We start from the raw sequence: 24121 nt of genomic DNA on the forward strand, positions 1-24121 counted from the left end.
ACGCCATTCTCCTGCCTCAGCCTCCCGAGTAGCTGGGACTACAGGCGCCCGCCACTCACCCAGCTAATTTTTTTTGTATTTTAGTAGAGACGGGGTTTCACCGTGTTAGCCAGGATGGTCTCGATCTCCTGACCTCGTAATCCGCCCGTCTCGGCCTCCCAAAGTGCTGGGATTACAGGCTTGAGCCACCGCGCCCGGCACTGAATGTTACTTCTAACGACCTCTTGCACCAAATTACTGCAGCCTTCACCTCACAGTCCAGAAAATTGGGCATGCAAACCCCAAGAGACTCAGCTTGCAGTGAAGCCAGGACTTGCATTTACTGCAGCTCTGGTGGCTTCTCCACCCTCTGCTCTTCCTCTTTGCAGAAGCATTTCTTAAGGTGCTGGCGGAACTGATTGGCAGCTTAGAACATGCATCTCTTTGGACCCACATCTGTCATTCGCTGAAAGGCGGAAAGACTGCAGTGTGCTGTTCAATGTCAAGAGTTGGGTATAAAACTGCGTGGGGTTTTTTTGTGTGTTTTTTTGTTTGTTTGTTTGAGACAGGGTCTCACTCTGTCACCCAGGCTGGCTGGAGTGCAGTGGTGCGATCACAGCTCACTGTAGCCTCGAACTTCCGGGCTCAAGGGATTTTTCTGCCTTAGCCTCCTAAGTAGATGGGATTGTAGGCGCACGCCACCTGGCTACTTTCATATTTTTTATAGAAATGAGGTCATATAAACTGCCAGACTAGTCTTGAACTCTTGGGCTCAAGCCATCCTCCTGCCTCAGCCTCCTGACTAGCTGGGACCCCAGGCACCCACCACCACTCCTGGCTAATTTTTGTATTTTTTGTAGAGATGGGGTCTCTGTACATTGCCCCTCTTGATGTTGAGGCTGATCTCAAACTCCTAGGCTCAAACAGTCTTCCACCTCAGCCTCCCAAAGTGCTGGGATTACAGGTATGAGCCACTATGCTGGGTTTAAAACTGTATTTCCCAATGATTATTTTCTGTGAGCCCCACCTGAGCGCACACACGTGACGTGCTCTTGGGAATTGGGGGCACAATCTCAAATATAATAAATATTTCCAACATCGCGTCCTTGGGGATACAGATGATTTTTGTTTTCTTCTTTATTTTTTCTATGTTTTTCTAAGTTTTCTCTAATGAGCATGCACTCCTGTAATAAACAGAAGACAAAAGGATTAAAACAATTTTTTTAATAGGAGAAATTTTTAAATTTCTTATTTACAAAAGGAAGATACCTTTTAAATTTTAGTTATTTTAAACATACAGAAAGGGATAACTTTCTAAACTTTGAGAGGACGGGGGAACTGCAAAGACGTTGATTTGACTACATTTGAACCCCAATAAAAGGAACACAGACTTAGGAAAGTATTTGCAGTAAGGATGACAGTGTGAGATCTTTGTTACATAAAGCTGACACAAAATGAGAATAAAGGCTGGGCACGGTGGCTCACGCCTGTAACCCCTGCACTTTGGGAAGCTGAGGCGGGTGGATCACAAGGTCAGGAGATTGAGACCGCGGTGAAACCCCATCTCTACTAAAAATACAAAAAAAAAAAATTAGCTGGGCGTGGTGGCGGGCGCCTGTAGTCCCAGCTACTCAGGAGGCTGAGGCAGGAGAATGGCGTGAACCCGGGAGGCGGAACTTGCAGTGAGCTGAGATCGTGCCCCTGCACTCCAGCCTGGGGGACAAAGCGAGACTCCGTCTCAAAAAAAAAAAAAAATGAGAATAAAAGCATTAAGAGTTGGGCTCGGTGGCCACGCCTGTAATCCCAGCACTCTGAGTCCACAACTGAGCAGCCTGCTCTGATGATGGAGGCTGAGGCAGGAGGCTCACGTGAGCCCAAGAGTTGAGGCTTCAGGGAGCTGTGACTGTACCACTGCACTCCAGCCCGGACAGCAGAGTGAGACCATGATTCCAAAAAACAAAAACCATTAACTCCCAAACTAACAGGCAAAATATCCAGATTTTATAAAAAAGAGAGTTAATACAACTAATGAGCAAATAGAGTGGGAACCATCCAGCCCTTCTAGTCATGAGGAAATATGAATTAAAGACTGGAGGGCCCCATTGTTTCCTTTATCCAGTTAAATGAAATAAACAGCTTCTGCCCAGGGTGGCTAAGCTGGGAGTGCCAAGGTGCTTTTGGAAAGCCGTTGGATGGTGCGCATCTGGAATTGCCAGTATTTGGAAAACAGCGGGACATTGCGCATCTGGAATTGCCAACATCTTCACTCCTTTCATCCAGCAATCACATTCATGAGAATCTATCCTTCCTAAGGAAATAATTCTAATTATGGAAAAAGCTATGTACCCAAAAATAGGCATCGGGCATAATTTATAATTTAATAGCAGACATTGGAAGTGACCCCACTACCTCATACAAAGTTAAATACATAATGGTATTTCCATAGAAGAAATGCTCTGGCAACCATTAAACACAATTATCCTAAGCCTTTATAGCAGAATGGGAAGACAGGCGTGGTGTGATATGGAGGGAAAGTGAAGCCAGTGCAGAAGTGTCTGTGCTGTGAGCAGGAGCTCACCTGGGAAGGCAGACACGTGGTCTGGTGGAAGTGTCCGTGTTGCTAGCAGGAGCGTTCGTGCTGGGAGGGCAGACACATGGCCCAGGCGGAAGTGTCCGTGCTGTGAGCAGGAGCGCTGGTGCCGGGAAGGCAGACACGTGGCCCCGGGCATCGGGTTTGAACACTCTTGACAGCAAGTGGCCCACCCCTCAGCGCGCCTCTTACCTCCCATCCCAGGAGGTGGACGTGACCTGTCGACATTCGGCTGTTTTCTTTCTGTATTTAAGCCAGAAACTCTGTCTTCTTTCTAGTTTAAGATGTAAAGAGGGTAAAACAGTCAGAAACTGGGTCAGAAGCAGCATGGTTCTTGTGGCAGGGCGGCACTTGGCCCGAAACTCCTGCCCTGGGAGGCTCAAGTCAGGCGTCCCAGCGGCTTTGAGGCAACCCCTCCTGCCTGGCTGTGTGAGGAGCCTCTCCAAGACACCAGCTGGTCCCACCGCGAGGCCTGAGCCAGGCCTGACTATGAGCCAGAGCAGCGAGTACATCGCGTCTCCGTGTGGCAAGGGCAGGTGGGGGTCTCGGTCCACTACCGAGCAGCCTGCTCTGATGACCGCCAGTGCCAGGGAGAAGGCTCACATCGCGGGGTCCCCAGCGACGGCTCAGGGTGATGCACAGATGCTTGGATAAGCCAGCGGATGCTCCCTCTACACTAGCCCTGGGCCAGAGTGCCTCCCTCTGTGGCCCCAACCCAGTCCGCACCCTGCCCTTCAGCTCCTGAGCCTGCGGGCTGAGCCTGGCAGGAGATGCTACGGGGATCCTCGGGGCTGTCCTTGCCCTGTGATTCCTGGAGACTTACGGGGAGGCGGGGTGGCCCTACTGCGGTGGGGACCCGTTGGGGTGTAGGATGCACAGTGCAGGCGCCCACGCCTCGCACCCACTGGAGAGCAGCTGGGGTGCAGGAGGTTGGCCCTGAGTGTGGACGGGGTGACGGCTGCAACGCTGAGGGGCAGATATTAAATAACTTCCTTCACTAGAACAATTTATTTTGGTTGTTATTTCAACTATTGCTTGACTTTAATTTTTCAAAAAATTTAGAAAAGTTTAAGAAAAATAGAAGGTTGGCCGGGCGCGGTGGCTCAAGCCTGTAATCCCAGCACTTTGGGAGGCCGAGACGGGCGGATCACGAGGTCGGGAGATCGAGACCATCCTGGCTAACATGGTGAAACCCCGTCTCTACTAAAAAATACAAAAAAATAGCCGGGCGAGGTGGCGGGCGCCTGTAGTCCCAGCTACTCGGGAGGCTGAGGCAGGAGAATGGCGTAAACCCGGGAGGCGGAGCTTGCAGTGAGCTGAGATCCGGCCACTGCACTCCAGCCTGGGCGGCAGAGCGAGACTCCGTCTCAAAAAAAAAAAAAAAAAAAAAAAAGAAAAATAGAAGGTTGCTTTGTTTTGTTTTTGAGACAGAGTTTTGCTCTTGTTTCCCAGGCTGGAGTGCAATAGTGCGATCTCAGCTCACCACAACCTCCACCTCGCAGGTTCAAGCAGTTCTCCTGCCTCAGCCTCCCGAGCAGCTGGGATTACAGGCGCCCGCCACCACGCCCAGCTAATTTTGTATTTTTAGTAGAGATGGGGTTTTCTCCATGTTGGTCAGGCTGGTCTCGAACTCCTGACCTCAGGTGGTCCACCGTCTCAGCTTCCCAAAGTGCTGGGATTACAGGAGTGAACCACCGCGCCCAGGTTTGGTTTTTTGTTTTTGTTTTTGAGACAGAGTCTCACTTTGTCGCCCAGGCTGGAGTGCAGTGGTGCGATCTCAGCTCACTTCAACCTCCGCCTCCCAGGTTCAAGTGATTCTCCTGCCTCAGCCTCCCAAGTAGGTGGGACTACAGGTACACACCACCATGCTAGGGTAATTTTTGTATTTTTAGTGGAGATGGGGTTTCACCCTGTTGACCAGGCTGGTCTCAAACTCTGGAACTCAGGTGATCCTCCCTCCTTGGCCTCCCAAAGGGCTGGGATTATAGGCGTGAGCCACCATGCCTGGCCAAATAGAAGGTTTCCATATGGAAAAGCATGATTGCTGCTTTTCTGTGATAATCACCTCACTGATTCAGAAAGAGGAAGGGGGAGGTGGTGGCCAATAGTGTCCTCTCCCAGGTGGGAGCGCCCGTGCCTGGGCCTGTGCTGGACGGGGCCACCTCCCGTCTCCCGAGGGCCATACACAGGAGCCTGTGCTGTGTCTTGCAGGCCCTGCCCTAGGAGAAGCCCTGCCACACGTCATGCCCACGCTCAGGGCCTGTCTGCAGCCCTCCCGAGACCCGCAGATGCGCCTGAAGCTGTTCTCCACCCTGTCCACTGTGCTGCTCAGAGCCACGGACACCATCGATTCCCAGGGGTAGGTCTGGGCTCTGCCTCTGCACGGCCCCCATCTCCCTCCCCAACAGCTCGCTGAACAAGGGGGTTCCCACCTCCCTCCTCCACTGTGAGTCTAAGGTGGGCCAGAGTGTCCTAACTCCCTCCCCAACAGCTCTCTGGGCAAGAGGTTCCCCACACCCAGTCTAAGGTGGGCGTATGCAATGACCCCTGAGCTTCACTGGCCCCGGAGCAGTCTGTCCATCCTCACTGGGTAAACACAGGCTCTCGGCAGGGAATGCACAGAGAAACACTAAGTCAAAGTCATGTCCGTGTGGCCATTAAAATTCCAGTGAATGAAAAAGTTTTAGGGAACATTAACTATTAATAGCTTATGTATTAGCCGTCCTCTGTTTTAAAAGCCTTCAGGCACTTTTCAAACCTAACAAAGAATTGATTCAATTACTACTGATGGTCAAAGTGGTAGAAATACCTCCCTATTATCTAAAAGAACTTTTAGGTGGCCGGGCGCGGTGGCTCAAGCCTGTAATCCCAGCACTTTGGGAGGCCGAGACGGGTGGATCACGAGGTCAGGAGATCGAGACCATCCTGGCTAATACAGTGAAACCCCGTCTCTACTAAAAAATACAAAAAAACTAGCCGGGCGAGGTGGCGGGCGCCTGTAGTCCCAGCTACTCCGGAGGCTGAGGCAGGAGAATGGCCTGAACCCGGGAGGCGGAGCTTGCAGTGAGCTGAGATCCGGCCACTGCACTCCAGCAAGGGGGACAGAGTGAGACTCCGTCTCAAAAAAAAAAAAAAAAAAGAACTTTTAGGTGACAGTAAGACACCGAGGGCCTAGGGCCTCCAGTTGTACGGCTTTGAAGTAAGGGCCAGAAACACGGGTGCCCCCCAGAAGCGCTGGGAGGGGCAGTGGAGGAAGAGGCCCCGCCCGGGTGCTGCTGCTGAGGCAGCTCTTAGAGCCCTGCCGCTTACTTTGTTATGAGCAAAATGTGCCGTCAGTTGGGTCCCACCCCCACCTGTGCAGCTGGATCTGGCTGCATCAGCACCGGGACCCGCCCCAGCAGCAAACGCGTCAAAGTGGAAAGCAGTTCACACACCGGAGCCTCACGTGGAAAGAATCCAGCGTTCAGACTTTCTCCTTCATGACCCTCATCTCTGCTCTCGGCCCTCAGCCCGCCCGTCGTACTGCAGGAAATATTGTTTCCTGCTTGTCTTCAAAAACTTCAGGGTTTAGAACGGACCATAGAAAGATATGAACAGAGAGCCGTGACAGCCGTCCAGCTTGCAGGCTGATATTTGTGCAGATACCATGCAGATAACACAGCAGGGTCCAGGCCCTTCCCTCTGGAACTCACGCCTGCCTGTATTTTGGGAGGAACCGTGGGGCAGGTTCTGCCCAGGAGCAGTTAACTGCGGAGCACAGCTTCCACATCCGGGCTGAGTTCCCAAAGAAAGTGCACTAACAGTGTCTTGTGGAAGGCGGTTGGTGTCAGGAGAAGTAAAGTGTTGAGATGGCAGTGATTTTAGTAAACTCATTAGCTATTTTAATAGGCAGGAAAGATTTTTTTTAATCCGTTTGGTTTTTATTTTTTTTATTTTTTTGAGACGGAGTCTCGCTCTGTTGCCCAGGCTGGAGTGCAGTGGCACAATCTCGGCTCACTGCAAGCTCCGCCTCCCGGGTTCATGCCATTCTCCTGCCTCAGCCTCCCCAGTAGCTGGGACTACAGGCGACCGCCATCACACCCGGCTAATTTTTTATGTTTTTAGTAGAGAGGGGGTTTCACCGTGTTAGCCAGGATGGTCTCGATCTCCTGACCTCGTGATCCGCCTGTTTCCGCACCTGTGGCCCTCCCATCCTGCCTCTCTGAAGCCACAGCGACTGTCCTTTCTGGACGGAGGGTTATGTAGCTGGAGAGACAGCCTATTTCTGGGGGAGGGATGCAGACGGGAAGGGGCTCACTGGGTGCTGCCAACACCACCACGGCTGCCCTTGCCCAGGCGCCACTCAAGCCTCCTTTTGGAGCTAGGAGTGGGAGAGGCTAAAAGTGCACCCTCGGCCCAGGGCCTCTGGCTTTCTTTCTCTGGCCGCAGGAGAGGCCAGCTGCACGGGCACCGCTGTCTCCCGGGTGGGGTTGGGTCTGCAGGAACCTCCCACTTCACAATGAGAAGCAGCTCCTGAGAGGAGGAGGGGCCTCGTGTTTTGGGGTCGAGTTCGTTTTCCTGTTTGGCTCCCCCTCAGCCCCATTCATCCCCAGACTGAAACATTCCTTCCGAGTGCTTGTCCAGCCTCCTCATCTGCCGTCTCTGCTCCGGTTCCAGGCAGTTTCCCAGCTACCTCGAGACAGTGACGAAGGACATCCTGGCCCCCAATCTGCAGTGGCACGCGGGGAGGACAGCCGCGGCCATCCGCACGGCTGCCGTGTCCTGCCTCTGGGCGCTCACCAGCAGTGAGGTCCTGTCGGCAAAGCAGGTACGGGGCTCCCTGCGTGCTCGGTGGACAGTGGCCGGGGACTGCACGGGCTTCCCGGCGCCCGGCGGGACTCCCACAGCAGAAACGTGGGGAGGCAGCCGCTGCACCTCCACCTGGGGCCTGTACCCCCGGAGTCTCTCCCCACACTGGCCGCAGCAGGGTGGGAGCCAGCAGCGGGGCCGCGGTTCAGACAGCGGGCGAGAGAGCGGGAGCCCGGCCGTGGGCCCGGCCAGCCCCGTGTGCTGCGGGTTTCGCTGCCCTGGATGAGTGTGGGGTTTCTCGGGTTTGCGGCCCCACGCTGGCTACAAGACCAGGAGTCGAATCCCAGGATCCAGGCTAGAGGACAGGCCGGGGCTTTCCACGTCTTTTCTGTGAACACTTCCCGCTGGGACCAGGCGTCAGAAAACAGACGCTGATGCCCGCCCCGTCCTGGCCACCGCCCAGCGGGAAGATGCTGCCCCTGTGCCCGCGTGACGTGAGCGCCACCTCCTGGTACACACAGGGTGGTGCGGTTGGTGCTCCAGCTGCAAGCCCCACATCAGTGGGGTCCAGGCGAGCCATTACCCTGGTGCAGGGTTAGTGCCTCACCCAGGAGTTGTAAACAGTGTACGTGTTTTTTAAAAATCAAGTAAGCAAGTTAAAAATTGCTCAAAATCTAAATTTTACAATCAAGATTCAAGCGTACTTCTTAGGTAAAGCTTTCAAGCCCCATAAGTCCTTCCAGGCAGGAGTGCACGGATGGTGAGCCCCCCCAGGACAGATATGAGTCACGTCGTGTGTGTTTGCCGATTGCAGATACAGGACGTGCAGGAAACACTGATGCCTCAGGTCCTGACCACCCTGGAGGAGGATTCACAGATGACACGACTGATTTCGTGCCGTATTATCAACACGTTCTTAAAAACCTCGGGCAGCATGACGGATCCAGAGAAACTCATCAAGATTTATCCTGGTAGGACATTTCTGTTGTTCACAGCCTATGTAGATACAGTCGGCCCTCCGTATCCCTGGGTTCCATTTGCATCCATGGAGTCAGCCAACCTCAGATCAAAAGTATCTGGGGCAGGGTGCAGTGGCTCACACCTGTAATTCCAGCACTTTAGGCAGGAGGATTGCTTGAGCCCAGGAATTTGAGAGCAGCCTGGGCAACATAGTGAGACCCCATCTCAACAAAAAATTTAAAAATTAGCCAGGACTGGTGGCACACACCTGTAGTCCCAGCTACTCGGGAGGCTGAGGCAGGAGGATCGCTTGAACCCAGCCTGGGCAACAGACCAAGACCCTGTCTTTAAAAGTAGATATATGTGTGTGCGTGTGTGTATATATATAGAGAGAGAAAGATATATATGGCTATATATATACATGTTTGTACATTAACACGTACAAACACAAATTTGTATGTATATTTGCATATATAAATATGTATGTTTTGGGGGGCAGAATTCCACAATTCCAAAAAGCAAAGCTTGAGTGTGTTGAGCACCGAGTACAACGTTGAACCCGCGTGAAGGAAGCGTCGCATGGACGCTGCATTTGGCATTAAAACAACGTTGAACCCGTGTGAAGGACAGTGTGGGACATTGTATTTGGCATTAAACGTAATCTAGAGATGATTGAAGGTGTGCAGGAAGATGTATGTGGGTTGTGTGCAAATACTATGCCTTTTTTTTTTATCAGAGACTTGAGCATTTGAGGATTTTGGTATCCTGGAGGGAGTGGATTCTTGGAACCAAACTCCACAGATACCAAGGGACTACTGTATTTAAGTTTGACAGTGGTTTGTTTTATAGAAAAAAGTAGAAAATGTGGCTGGGCGTGGTGGCTCACGCCTGTAATCCCAGCACTTTGGGAGGCTGAGGCAGGCAGATCAGGAGGTCAGGAGTTTGAAACCATCCTGGCCAAAATGGTGAAACCCCATCTCTACTAAAAATAAAATATTAGCTGAACGTGGTGGCGGGCGCCTGTAGTCCCAGCTACTTGGGAGGCTGAGGCAGGAGAATCACTTGAACTCAGGAGGCAGAGGTTGCAGTGAGCTGAGATCGCATCATTGCACTCCAGCCTGGTCCATCTCTAAAAAAAAAAAAAAAAGTAGAAAATGCTTCTCTTTGACTTCTGTTCAAGTTGGTACTATGAGAACAAACAGCAATGACATGAAATACCACAAATTAAATGGCATAGCAAGAAGCAAGGCAGAGGTCTCCAAACCAGCACTGGGTGGGGGTGACAAGGCTCAGCTTCCACATGGCCGGGAGTGGAGTCCTTAAGGGTTGCAGGGTCCCCCTAAGCAGTGCCCTCAGGGTGGGGTAGCTGGAGCTGCCTGTGGGAAGACGGGGCCGGGCCACCCTGCAGCCCGGTGGGGCCAGGGGCACAGCCTCAGTGTCACCGCCTCTTGGAGCCCAAACCCCAGACCAACCCCAGGCGAGAGTGAGCGCTGGGGAGGGGAATGAGGTGATCGACTCGAAGCTCCCAAAAAGCAGCAGCACTGAACAGAGTCATGAATTCAGAGAGCCCCTCACTCAGGGCAGCCTGCACACAAACCCCTCAGGACAGGGTCCCCACCACCCAGGCCATGGGCCAGTACCTGTCCGGGTCCTGTTAGGAACCAGGCTGCACAGCAGGAGGTGAGAAGTGGGCGAGTGAAGCTTCATCTGTGTTTACAGCTGCTCCACATTGCGCACGTTACCACCTGAGCTCTGCCTCCCGTCAGATCAGCAGCGGCATTAGATTCTCATAGGAGCCCAAATCCTATTGTGAACTGTGCATGTGAGGGACCAAGGTTGACGATCCTTATGAAACTCTAATGCCTGATGATCTGTCACTGTTTCCCATTGTCCCCAGATGGGACAGTCTAGTTGCAAGAAAACAAGCTCAGGCTCCCACTGACTCTGCATGATGATGAGTTGTAGAATTATCTCATTATGTTACAATGTAGTCATCATAGAAATAACGTGTACAATAAACGTAACATACATGAATCATCCCGAAACCATCCCATCCCCGATCCATGGAAAATTGTCTTCCACAAAACCAGGCCCTGGTGCCAAAAAAGCTGGGGACCACTGCCTCAGAACACCGGAGACCCGGCGCTAAGGGCAGCCTCGCACCCAGCCCGGGAAGGAAGCGTTAATAATAGAACCACCTCAAAGTTACCTTTTGTGAAGTGTGTTTAAGATCTTCAGAAAGCTGAAAGAGTAACATCCACTAAAAACAAGCTGAGAAACAAGACAAGCAGGAATAAAGAACAGACGGAAACGGGAACGATCACTGGGAAGTCCAGAGCGACAGGGATGGCGTGCTGGCGCTACTTTCAGGAAAGGAGTTACCCAGCGAGGGAGGAAGGGGGATGGAGTGGGCGGGAAGCAGCCACTCCGGCTTTCCTGATTATCTCTAGTTTGTGTGATTATCTATACTTTGTGTATTTATGCCAGAAATGTTTAGCAGTTTTTAAAAGATGGTTCCTACTAATTCCTGGAAATGAACGGAGACATCAGAACTTCACACTCTGTGCTTTGGGTCAACTCTAGACTGAATGTGGCTGAAAACAGAGTTAGTGAAGCGAAAGCCAGGAATGTGGAGTTCCCTGGATTCACAGTACATACGGCGCTGGGCAGAAAAACTGCCTCCTGCTGAACTCTTGAGGTCCGGGTGCCTTTCTCACTCATTCTTTCACCTTTGCTTTTCTGTTTTTATTCTTGTAGTAATAAACATCCTGTTCCCGCTGACTCTGGAACAAGTTCAACCCGTGCGATTTGTTGGGAGTTCACTCACTTTTTAAAACAGGAGCCAGCGGAAAGGCTGCACGCATTTGGGTGTCTGAGCGCGTTTGGGCGTCTGGGTTGCAGCCTCCTGTGTGGTTATTCTCACTACAAAAGGTTCCTTGAGAGGCTCCTTGCCCATTAGTGCCAGCTCTGGGCTTCCCAGGGTGGAGTGTTGGACAAATCATGGCCTCCTTGGCGGGGAAGGGAAGGATGTCCTGAGTTGGGAGCACAGGCAACCAGGCCTCCCAGAACAGGCAGACACAAACGCGAACAGCAGACAGGCCAGTGTGAGCCGATTCTGCCTGGCTTAGTCGTGCACGAAGGGAACCCTAAACTGGTACAAAAGTGGACCTGCAGGCCGTCCAGGGAGTGATCATCATAAAAACACAATAGCCAATGCCACTCTGCAATTCCACAGTCGGCCGCGCCAGCAGGAGGCCTTGGAGGATCCTGTCCATGCCCATAGACGTTTGCTAGTGGGCCAACCTTGGGTGACTTGATCATCTGACTCCGTCCTTCCTCCTGAGACACGTGCAGTGAGGGCACCCACCATGCAGCAAGGACACCTGCCCTGCAGCTAGATCACCCGCTGTGCAATGAGATCACCCTCTGTGCAGCGAGGGCAGCTGCCGTGCAGTGAGCATACCCGCTGTGCAGGGCTGCTTCAGGGTTTGGCACCGTGATGCCTGGATGCTGTCCGCGGCTTCCTCCTTGGTGCCTGTGTTTGGTGGCTGGAAGGCCCAGCACCCTCCGCACCTTTCTCCTTGGTCCTGTGTTTGGTGGCTGGAAGGCCCAGCACCCTCAGGGCCCAGCACCCCCAGGGAAGCACCTGGGCATCTCCCAGGAGTTAACCCGCTGGGTACCACTTGTCTCAAAGCCTGGCTTGGTGCGACGGCCTGAACTTTGGATGTTTTTCATGCCTTTCGTTACGCAGGAACCGCTTGCTGAGGTTGGATCATGCCCTCCACATTGCAAAAGCAGCAGAGACCCAGCCCACCCTCGTGTTTGCAGAGGGAAGATGGGCCGCGTGCCAGGCGCAGGCAGCCGCGCCTCCGGCGTCGGGAAGACGGGCCTCTGGATGGTTTTGCAACTCGGTCGTCTGCAAATCTCCAAATGATGCACAGAAGGGGGTGCCAGAGATTTTTTTAAGATGATGTGAAAAAAGCATAAATTTGATAATAATTATATCCATTAATCTTACAAGTTTCTACCCATCAGGAAGGATCATCCTTCTCTTTTCAGCAGCAGAAAACTGACTACAGTAGAGAGTTGTCTGTCAGTGAGTCCTCAGCTCTGGTGGGAGGGCAGGGTCGGAGCTGGGGAGGGCGGCCAGCTCAGGGATCTGAGCATCTGGGAGCAGGAGGTGGAGGCCAGGTGAGCACACAGCTGCGGGGAGATGGAGGCCAGGTGAGCACACAGCTATAGCTACAGCGGGGCTTGGGTCTGCTGCACCCACAGGGCAGGTTATTGTAGGGGCCACAGCAGGGCCTGGGCCACCTCCACTCTGTTGGCTGGGGTTCAGGGGTCCCAGGGCACCAGGAGCACCTTGCATGTGGCTCGAGATGCACGGAGTCTCCAGCAAGGTGTGGGTTTCCTAGGACCCCAGGGTAGGTGCCCCACGGGAGTGCGAACTAAACGCCTTTGTGGACGTTTAGACATGAAGTATCTGCTCTAGACTCACACACCTCACTCTCTCCTTCCAGAACTCTTAAAACGCCTAGACGATGTTTCTAACGACGTGAGGATGGCAGCCGCCTCCACCTTGGTCACCTGGCTGCAGTGTGTCAAGGGTGCTGACGGAAAGTCCTACTATCAGAGCAGTGTCCAGTACCTGTACCGAGAGCTGCTGGTTCACCTTGACGATCCAGAGAGGGCCATCCAGGATGCGATTTTAGGTGAGACTCCGACGGCTTGGCCTTCGTTCTGATGTCTGCTTTCAGCACCTGCCACGGGCCTCTGTAGCTGAGCCGTGTGACTGGCCACAGGGCCCTGGGGCACAGGAGGGGCCTCAGCTCCAGCCTGGCGCACACTTGAGTTCTTGGCAACCCCTGAGAGCAGCTGTCTTTGTGGTGATAGCCGCTGACATTTCCTCTAACAGAAATCAAAATTGAAAGCATTCTAGAATATTTGTTAATTGTTTAAAATAAAGTAAGCCTAGTATATATTGACACAGATGACTTGTTTTTGAAAAGTATTTTCCGAAACAAAATCATCTGCAAGAACAATTTTTGCAAATGTCTTAAACGTGTAGCTTGATGGAAGACAATGGACTTTCACATCTTCCATACAGTCAGTCATGATGTGTATGGCTCTGGTTGAAATACGTGGAAAATAAGCTGACCTCGCCTGTGGCTTCAGGTGTAGTTGGACAAGAGAAGAGTATTTTAGTAGCCTTTTCAGATAGGCGTGGGCCTTATTCGATACCACGCCAACAGCGACATGGACTGCCCCTTGAAGGTCACTCACAGCGTGGGCCCTGAGGTCACAACCACAGAGCCTTCCACGCTCAGTGTGTTAAAATCCGCTGGTCCATCTCGCACTTGAAATGTAATGATTTGCTTTTTTTTCTTCTTTTTCTTTTTTTTTTTGTTTTGTTTTTTTGTTTTGTGATGGTGAATATAATGACTTTGCTTTAACATAAAATTTGTATTTTTAATTTTTGTGGGTACACAATAGGTGTCTATAAGGCATGTGTGGTACTGTGATACAGGCATGCAGTGTGTGTAATCACATTGGGGAAATGGGGTCCCCATCACTTCAAACACCCTTTGTATTACAAATAATTCAGTGATATTTTTCGTTATGTTCAAATGTGTGATAAATTATTGTTGACCATAGTCACGCTGTTGTGCTATCAAATACTAGCTCTTACTCATTCTGTTTTTGTACCCATTAACCATTCCCACCTCTCCCCCTGGCCCCATTCCCCTTCCCAGCCTCTGGGAACCATCCTTCTGCTCTATCTCCGTGAGTTCAATTACTTTTATTTTTAGCTCCCACAAATGAGAACATGCGGAATTTGTCCTTCTATGCCTGACTTACTTCAGCTAACATAGCAACCTCCACTTCCCTCCGTGTTGTTCCAGTGACTGGATCTCATTTCTTTTATGACTGAATAATATTCCACTGTGTGCGCGCCACATCGTCCTTCTCCGTTCTTCTGTCCGCGGACAGCCCGGTTGCTTCCAAACCTTGGCTGTGGGGAAGCGGGGCAGTCAGCATGCGCGTGCAGGTCTCCCTCCGCAGGCTGATTTCCTCTCTTTTGGGTATATGCCCAGGAGTGGGATTGCTGGGCCCTATGGGGCTCTATTTTTAGTTTTCTGAGGGCCCTCCAGACTGTTCTCCATAGCAGTACTAATTTACATTCCCACCAACAGCGTGAGAGGGTTCCCTTTCCTCCACATCCTCGCCAGGACTTGTTTCTGCCTGTCTTTTGGATAGAAGCCATTTTAACTGGGGTGAGAGGATGTCTCCCTGTAGTTTTTCTCCGCATTTCTCTGAGGAGCAGTGGTGTCGGGCACCTTTTCAGATGTCTGTTTGTCATTTCCATGCTAACCTGTGAGAAATGTCTATTCAGGTCTTTCACCCATTTTTAATTGGATTATTAGATTTTCTCCTGTTGAGCCTGAGCTCCTCATATATTCCAGTGATTAATCCTTGTCAGGCGGCAGTTCGCAGATGCGGTCTCCCATCCCGTTCCCGCAGGCTGCCCCTTCACTCGCTCATTGTTGCCTTTGCTGTGAGGAAGCTTTGGGCCTGAGTGTGCTGGCTTTGCCTTTTGACCTCATTTGGGAAATACTACGTGGACCTGCGGCTGCGTCCCATTTCCTGGCGTGGCTACGTCCTGTTACACAATGTCGGATCTTCCTGGCGTGTCCACGTCCCGTTACGCGATGTCGGATCTTCCGGGCGTGGCTACGTCCTGTTACGCGATGTCGATCTTCCTGGCGTGGCCACGTCCCATTACGCGATGCCGGATCTTCCTGGTATGGCCACTTCCCACTTCCTGGCGTGGCTACGTCCCCTTACGCAATGTCGGATCTTCCTGGCGTGGCCACGTCCCATTACGCGATGCCGGATCTTCCTGGTGTGGTCACTTCCCACTCCTGGTGTGGCTACGTCCCCTTACGCAATGTCGGATCTTCCTGGCGTGGCCACGTCTCGTTACGTGATGCCGGATCTTCCTGGTGTGGCCACTTTTCGTTTCCTGGCGTGGCTACCTCCCGTCAGGCATGGTCAGAAACTCGGACCATCATGGCGTGGCTACGTCCAGTCCTGCGGCCTCAGAAATTCGGATCTTCCTGACGTGACTGCGTCATGTTATGCGACGTCAGAAACTCTCCTGAGTCGGCACCAGTCTCAGAAGAGTCCAGCCTTATGGCGGCAGGGACAAGCTTTGGATAATTCTGATTTTTTGTGTGAAAGCTTGACTCGTATCCTGGGCCACAAACCCTGTCGGTTGTCGTGGCAGTGAGGGACTCACGCCGTGCTCTGACCGATCCGTGTCCGCACAGCTAGCATGGGTGCACTGCCCGTCCGTCCGCCATTCTTCCTAGGGAAAGCAGCTCGGCTGCACGACCCTGGTCCTCAGTGTGAAGTCGGGCACCTGGTGCCCACTTGCGGGTGGAAACCGTGTGCGTGAGGGTGAGTGTGGCGGGGGGTGCAGGCCTTAGCTGCTCCCGCACCTGCGCAGGTGTGAGTACGGTGACAGGCAGGCCGGGCGTGCTCTGCGTGTGACCACGAACCTGGCTTTGACTCACCCCCGAAGGGTCCTGGGGACCCCGAGGGCCTTGGAGCACATGTTGGGAGTCCCTGCCTTGAGTCATGGAATCAGGTTGTCAACCAGTGAGGGAGCCCCAGAGCCCATGGACCCGTGGCGCGGCCCGTGCTGCGGGTCATGGAACGAAACTGCAAATTGGAGTCCGATTGGAAATTGTTTAAAAGGAGGACAGCAGCCCATCTGCAGGCCTCGCTGGGAGAGCCCGTCCTGCCAGATCCACCCCGCACTCCCAGATCCCCACACTCCCTGGCAAATCCCAGCACTGCCTACTCCCTCCCGGCTCTCCTGCCTTGCACTGTGCACCATCAGCTCGAGTTCTGAGCTTCCCCCACCCGCAGCCTCAGTCTCACTCACCTTCAGGACCTTGCTCTAGACCAAGAAGACCGGTGTGCCTGTGCACCAGCTCAGCCTGCAGCCCGACCCTCTCACCTCCTCAGGACTGCGCAGGGCACCTCCCTTCTCCACTGCGTGGTCCAGGCCATTCTTTCTCCTGTCTTTAAAAAAACGAACCACAGATGCCCTGGACGCCACCCCCCCCCTCCCCCACCGTGCATCCGCCTGGCACCAGGCTCCCTGGAAGCAGCCCACGCTACCCCTCGCGGCCCGGGGCCCGTGACAGGCATCCGCAGCCATGCACCTGCCTGCACCTCTGAGCAGCGCCAGGCACAGCTGGCGGCCACGCGCCCTCCGCTGCTGCGGGATGCTCCTGCTCAGCCTCCTGGTCTTTCCTTCGCCCATGTGGGCCTCCTCACTGCTCTCCTGCTGTGTCTGCACTGCTGCCTCAGAGCTCTTCTCCTGGCCTCCAGACCATGCTCCACGCCATCCTCCACACCACCCTGCCCTCAGCTCCACACATGAGTGCAGCTGCCTGGTGCCGAACCCTGGGCTGCTACCCCCCTCCCCGACTCTGCCTGCCAGTTCCCCCCACCCTCAGTGGCTCAGTGGCCATCTGTCCTCAAGACTGAAGGCAGAGACCTTGGGGTCCTGGACCCTCTCCTAGACTCCCAGCAGATCTGATAGGCTCCCCATCCCCTTCCTGCCTCAGCTAGACATGCCCAACCCCTGCTGGCCTCACCCCTGTAGCTCCCACTGCCCCCATCACACACACCACCACGAGCCCCAACACATCTGCCTTCCTGGTTTTCATCATCGGCCACTGCTTCGTGATGAACCCTCCATAAGCGTGGGCTCACTTCCGGCTGTGTCCGTGGTGCCTGGCCCGTGGCAGGTTTGCAGTCACTGCAGCAGGTGAATTGGCATCAGCAAATTGGATAAGAAAGTCATCTATTTTTCCGAGCCTGTTTATTTGCTCCTGCGAGACCTGTTTCTGAGGCCAAAAATGCCACCTGAAGACTCTGCAGGACATCATTTCATTTCATGGTCTACCAACAACTATCAGGAGGCAATTTTAAGTTATTTGTATCCACGTTGTGACTGCCGTACACCCACCCAGCAGCATCAGGCTCCTCATATTCACGTAGTGACTGCCGTGCAGCGTCAGGTCACTTGTTTCCACGTCGTGACTCGGGTCATTCATATCCATGTTATGACTGCTGTTCACTCGTCCAGAGTGTCAGGTCGCTCGTATCCACATTATGACTGCTGGGCACCCATCCAGCAGGATCAGGTCATTCGTATCCACATTGTGACTACTGTGTACCCACCCCACAATGTCAGGTCATTTGAAAATGCTTTTACGGATGCCTGGACTTTAATACGAAGCTGATTTGCACGAGAAATAAGATTGGTTTCATGTTTATTTCTGGCATGTTCACAGTGTTTTGCTGTTTTACAGAGGTCCTCAAAGAGGGCAGTGAGCTGTTCCCAGATCTCCTGGTGAGGGAGACGGAGGCTGTCATCCACAAGCACCGCTCGGCCACCTACTGTGAGCAGCTCCTGCAGCATGTGCAGGCCGTGCCAGCCACGCAGTGACCACGCCAGCACGAGCCACAGCACACCTGCATCCCCACCTGAGCCGGAGTTTGTGGCCTTTAAATCGCAGAAACAAGGTACCTCTGTGCCAGCAGTGAGACTGTGACAGCAAGAACGTACTCCTCGGGACACCTGCCCGCTCTTCCCCTGGAATAACAGCTTCTGAGTGGATTCTGCATTTTTATGTGATTTGTTCCGTTCAGCGAGCGGTCTCCCAAACGTCTACAGCTGATGTGAAATTAAAAGTAAATTACAGCTGCTCATCATCTTAGTTTTTATGCCTCACATGTGCAGCTGGGTGCGTGGATCATCAGTTCCATCCTGCTTAGATGCCCACCAAGAAAGTTTTTACCTATTTAACAAAAAAGAAAAAAGCCAAAGTGATTATAAAGAAATGAAATCTCTTTTTGGGTTCTGTCTTCCGAAATTTAATATCTCCGTGAACAGACTAAAAGGAATTTGGAATCTTAACAACTTATCGAATTTCTCCTGTTTTAAATATACTGGGACTTTAAAGGTTATATATCCAGTCGCCGTGTATTTTAAGTCAGTAATGCTGAAAGTGTTGAAAACAGAATATTTCATCAGATGTAATTTTGGTTGCCCCTATAGGTAGCCAGAAAGTAAAATCGTATTTCCCTCTCGCACATTCTACACCCAAGTGCCTAAAAGATCTCATTGTAAGTGGGTATTGTTACCGTAAGCCATTGTGTTCACACAAGGGGGAAATGCTGTATATATTTTTCAACAAATACATTTATACTTTCATGTTTGAAAATTTAATTAAAAATATTTGTTATAATGATTGTGTATGCCTGACTTTGTGGGTTGGTAACTAACCGACATGTCAGGCAGGGATCCCAGCCTCCAGAATTCTAGGGTTCCTCTGAGGGATGGCCTAGTGCCCTCTCTGGACACCAGGGGGCAGGAGCTCCCAACACATTAAGGCAACACCCTGGTAAGGAGGGCCCCATAGGACTCACCTGGAGAGGGGCTGGGGCGTCAGGGTAGGGGCAGGCCAGCCTTGGGGGTGTCTGGGTAGGGGGAGGTCAACCTTGGGGAGTGTCTGGGTTGGTCGGGGGAGGTCAGCCTTGGGGATAGCTGGAGTGTCTGGGTTGGTCGGGGGAGGTCAGCCTTGGGGATAGCTGGAGTGTCTGGGTTGGGAGGTCAGCATGTGTGGCTGAGCCTGCCCCATGGACTCACATCCCTTCCCTAGACACCCTCGCTGCCCTCTGGTCCCCTTCAGAGTTGCGCCATCATGCCTGCTCCCTGCGCCAGCTTCTGTAACTGGTGGCCACAGGGATTCAGGGGCCCTCAGGGGTGGTCCTCCACCTCTCCCTTGTGTGCCCTTTGACCTCTGTGGCTCCTGCCATGTCCTTGAAGGGCCCTTGAGAGCCCCTGGGTTGGTGGTCCTCAGTGGCAAGGGAGCCAGTGGCAGCAGCCTCACCTGGAAGCTTGTTGGAAATGCACATTTCAGGGCCTCAGGCCAGACCTACTGAGGCAGAGACTGGTGGGCCGCCGTCGGCCCTGCAAGTGATTCTGAGGCTGCGGACTGGGAGGTCCCCCACCTGTGCACCATGCAGCTCCCATCCAGCTCCCATCCAGCACAAGCCTCCGTCGTCTTTGTCACAAGAACCAGAAATGAATGGCAGGGAGCTTGCCCGAGAGGACACACGTGAGGGGCCCCTCGACCCCTCGGACGCAGGTGCACCAGCCCCTGGGCCGTCCCTCACCCTGCATGCTGGGACCACAGCATAGGAAGAGACATCAGCACTCGCCGATCCATCTCTACACATCTGTAAAGGGAGCTCCCAGGGACCTGGCACGTCCACAGGTGCGTGTGTTCAGAGAAAGATGGAAACCCAGCCTACAAGGGTTCACAGACACCCAAGAGGCGTTACGTCTCTCTCCACTTAATTCTTTGAAATTTTTATAGGCCGGGTGCGGTGGCTCACGTCTGTAAAATCCAGCACTTTAGGGTGCTGAGTGGGGAGGATCACTTGAGCCCAGGAGTTCAAGACCAGCCTGGGGAACATAGGGAGACCCCGTCTCTACCAAAAATTTTTAAAATGAGCCAGGCGCGGTGGCTCAAGCCTGTAGTCCCAGCACTTTGGGAGGCCGAGATGGGCAGATCACGAGGTCAGGAGATCGAGACCATCCTGGCTAACATGGTGAAACCCCATCTCTACTAAAAAAAAATACAAAAAACTAGCCGGGCGAGGTGGCGGGCGTCTGTAGTCCCAGCTACTCAGGAGGCTGAGGCAGGAGAATGGCGTGAACCCGGGAGGCGGAGCTTGCAGTGAGCTGCGATCCAGCCACTGTACTCCAGCCTGGGCGACAGAGCAACACCCCATCTCAAAAAAAAAAAAAAATTTTTTAAATGAGCCGGGCGTGGTGGTGGCTCACGCCTGTAATCCTAGCACTTTGGGAGGCCAAGGGCAGATCTCTTGAGGCCAGAAATTCAAGACTAGACTGGGAAACACTAGGAAACCCAGTCTCTACAAAAAAATTTTAAAAATGAGTTGGGCATGGTGGTGCACACCTATAGTCTTAGCTACTCAGAAGTCTGAGATAGGAGAATCACCCGAGCCTGAGAAATCGAAGCCGTAGTGACCCAAGATTGCACCACTGCACTCTAGCCTGGGCAAGGGGAGTGAGACCTTGTCTCCAAAAAAAAATTTGTAAATCATAGAAATCATACATGAATGGATTAATACAATATGTACGTTTTTTTGTCTTGCTTCTTTCACTCAGCAGTTTTGAGGTCCATCCATGTTGTGGTGTCCATCAATAGTTCATTCCTTTTTGCTACTGCATAATATTCCATTCTATAGATGAGCCACAGTGTGTTCACCCACTTAGTTGTCGACATGTGTTTGAGCTCTTTCCAGGTTTTGGCTATTACAAATAAAGCTGCTTCGAACATTTGTGTACACACGTCTTTGTATGGATAGGTACTTTCATTTCTCCTGAATAAACAGCTAGTAGAATAGCAGTCATGGTAGATGTATACTAAATTTTTAAGAAACTACCAATCTGTTTTCCAGAGTGGTAGCACAATTTCCACCAGCCCTGTGCAAGAATTCCAGTTCCTCCCGTATTTGCCAATACATTCGCTAATCAGTTTTTAATTTTAGCCATCTTAATAGGTATGTAGTTGTATCTCATTATGGTTTTAATTTGCATTTCTCTAATGTCTAATGATGCTGAGCATCTTTGGTGAAGAGTCTTTTTAAATACTGACATGGTTTGGCTCAGTGTCCCCACCCAAGTCTCATGTTGAACTGTAATTCCCAGTGTTGGGGGAGGGACCTGGTGGGAGGTGATTGGATCATGGGGGTGGATTTCCCCCTTCTGTTCTCGTAATAGTGAGTTCTTATGAGATCTGGTTGTTTAAAAGTGTGTAGCACCTCCTCCTTTGTCCTCTCTCTCCTGTCGCCATGTGAAGATGTGCCTGCTTCCCCTTCACCTTCTGCCATGACTGGAAGTTTCCTGAGGCCTCCCCACCCGTGCAGAATTGTGAGTCAATTAAACCTCTTTTCTTCATAAGCAAGCCAGTCTCAATTAGTTCTTTATGGCAATGTGAGAATGGACTAATATAAATATCTTGCCCATTTAGACAAAACTGGGTTGTGTTCTTGCTGAATATTGAGCATTCTTCATATATTCTGGTACAAGTCCTTTATCTCATATCTATATATCTATCTATCTATATATATATATGCTTTTCAAATATTTTCTCTCATTCTATAGCTTGTTTTTTCATTCTTTTAACAACATCTTTTGAAGAAGATAAGCTTTTTATTTTGAATGAAGTCTGATTTATCAATTTCTTTTTTAATGGATTGTGTTTTTGGTATTGTATCTAAGAAATCTTTGCCTAACCCAAGGACACAAAGGCTTCAGTTCCTGAAGCTCAAAAAGCTGTTGTCGCCAGGCACAGTGGCTCTGCCTGTAATCCCAGCACGTTGGGAGGCCAAGGTCAGAGGGTCGCTTGAGTCCAGCTTGGGAATCATAAGGAGACCCTGTTTCTACAAGAAAAGAAAAAAAAAAAAAACAGGCATGTTGGTGCATACCTGTAATCCTAGCTAGTAGGAAGGCAGAGGTGGAGGATCTCCTGGGCCTGGGAGGTTGAGGCTGCAGTGAGCTATGATCACACCACTGCACTCCAACCTGGGCGATTGTGCAAGACCCTATCTCAAACAAACAAACAAAAAGCTGTTGTCATAGGCCAGGCATGGTGGCTCATGCCTGTAATCCCAGCACTTTGGGAAGCCGAGGCTGGTGGATCACTTGAGGTCAGGAGTTCAAGACCAGCCTGGCCAAGATAGTGAAACCACATCTATACTAAAAATACAAAAATTAGCCAGGCGTAGTGGTGGGCACCTGTATCACAGCTACTCAGTAAGCTGAGGTGAGAGAATTGCTTGAACCCAGGAGATGGATGTTACAGTGAGCTGAGATCACCCCACTACACTCCAGCCTGGGTAACAGAGTGAGACTCCATCTCAAAAAAATAAACAAGTAAAAATAACTCATCTATTTGTTCTTACCTACACTGCGATTCAAAGGCAACTTCTACTTCCCTTTGTAATCTCCTTTCTGTGACCTAAACGAAGAGCTGAGGTTACTCGAGGGTGGGAGTTGGTTGGTTGAAGAAAAAACACTCACCTTTTTGTAGCCAAAGATAGCCTTCTATATCAGTATGGGATGACCACCAAAACACATTGTTAATTTTAAAAAACAAGGAGCACAGGCCAGGCATGGTGGCTCACGCCTGTAATCCCAGCACTTTGTGAAGCCAAGGCAGGTGGATCACGAGGTCAGCAGTTCGAGACCAACCTGGCCAACATAGTGAAACCCTGTCTCTACTAAAAATACAAAAATCAGCTGGGTGTGGTGGTGCACACCTGTAATCCCAGCTACTTGGGAGGCTGAAGCAGGAGAATCGCTTGAACCCGGGAGGCAGAGGTTGTGGTAAGCTGAGATCTCACCACTGCATTCCAGCCTGGGTGATAAAGTGAGACTCCATCAAAAAAAAAAAAAAAAAAAAAGATCACAACCTTGTGAATCGAATGCCCCATCCGTAACAGGAAGCAGAAGGGAGCTGCCTATTTTGGTTATATGCATAAAAAAATTCTGGAGAGGACAAAAGAAACCAGTTAAACAGTGAGGCCTCTAGAGAATGGACCTGAGTGCCTTAGGGAGTGGAGTGGGAGTCCAGTGTTTACCTCTTGGTACCATGGAATTTACTCCTCTCAGTACCGTGGAATTTACTTTTAGTGCACGTATTTATTACCCAGTCAAAAACAACTCGGCTGAGACTAACCTGTAATCGAAGCCTCACTGACACCTGATACTGTTCTCAGCTCACAAGTCAGGACACTTGTTTCTTCTGTATCGTGAACCCCTGTCCCAGGGAAGGGTGTTCAGGATGTCAAAGCCAAAGCTTTATCAGAAAGTCGTCTTGGGCAGGGTGTGGTGGCCCATGCCTGTAATCGCAACACGTTGGGAGGCTGAGGCAGGAGGATCGCTTGACCTGGAAGTGGAGGCTGCGGTGAGTCATGATGGCATCATTGCACTCCAGCCTGGGTGACAGAACAAGACCCCATCTCAAAGCAAACAAACAAAAGTTGTCTTATTGAGAAAGGAAAATGCAGAGACTTGTAACCAAGTGCTCATAGCAGCTTTATTCTAGCCCCAAATTGGAAAAAAACCCAAATGTCCATCGACAGTAATGAATATGTATAAACAAACTGCAGTCTATCCATGCAACAGAATATGATTCTGCAATCAAATGATAGGGCACACTGCAACGGGGACAGCCCTCACAGATACCAGGCCAGTGAGAAAAGACTGCATCTCATATAATTTATATGGAACTCGAGAACAGGCAAAGCTGTTCTACAGTACTTTTTTTTCTGTTTTAGACAGGGTCTCACTCTATCACCCAGACTGGACGGCAGTGGAGCCACCATAGCTCATTGCAGCCCCGACCTCCTGAACTCAAGTGATCCTCCCGCCTCAGCCTCCGGAGTAACTGGGACTACAGACACGCCACCACACCCAGCTAATGTTTTATTTTTAGTAGAGACGAGTTCTCACTATGTTGCCCAGACTGGTCTCGAACTCTTTGGCTGAAAACATCCTCCTACCTCAGCCTCCCAAGGTGCTGGGAGGACAGGCGTGAGCCGCTGTGCCCAGCCTACAGTCCTTTTTAAATCACTGAATCAATGATGACTATATGGAGGATCTTTATATTTATTATATTGTTC

At 51.5% G+C, this 24121-nt stretch overlaps 3 protein-coding genes across 3 annotated transcripts in view; 2 read left to right on the top strand and 1 right to left on the bottom strand.

The window, feature by feature from the left end:
• The window catches only part of DNAAF5 (dynein axonemal assembly factor 5), a 55795-nt gene extending 37151 nt beyond the window's left edge, over positions 1-18644 (top strand). Inside the window, exons 9-13 of the mRNA XM_050784311.1 lie at positions 4781-4928; positions 7226-7376; positions 8172-8328; positions 12838-13029; positions 17710-18644. Of these exons, the coding sequence (XP_050640268.1) occupies positions 4781-4928; positions 7226-7376; positions 8172-8328; positions 12838-13029; positions 17710-17846 (785 nt within the window). The 3' untranslated portion in view covers positions 17847-18644. The remainder of the gene's footprint in view (positions 1-4780; positions 4929-7225; positions 7377-8171; positions 8329-12837; positions 13030-17709) is intronic.
• The window catches only part of PRKAR1B (protein kinase cAMP-dependent type I regulatory subunit beta), a 329737-nt gene that overhangs the window by 218721 nt on the left and 86895 nt on the right, over positions 1-24121 (bottom strand). The window lies entirely within an intron of this gene.
• SUN1 (Sad1 and UNC84 domain containing 1) overlaps positions 1-24121 on the top strand; it is a 160355-nt gene that overhangs the window by 51506 nt on the left and 84728 nt on the right. The window lies entirely within an intron of this gene.

The sequence above is a fragment of the Macaca thibetana genome, chromosome 3, assembly GCF_024542745.1.
Source record: "Macaca thibetana thibetana isolate TM-01 chromosome 3, ASM2454274v1, whole genome shotgun sequence".
Classification (NCBI taxonomy): domain Eukaryota; kingdom Metazoa; phylum Chordata; class Mammalia; order Primates; family Cercopithecidae; genus Macaca; species Macaca thibetana.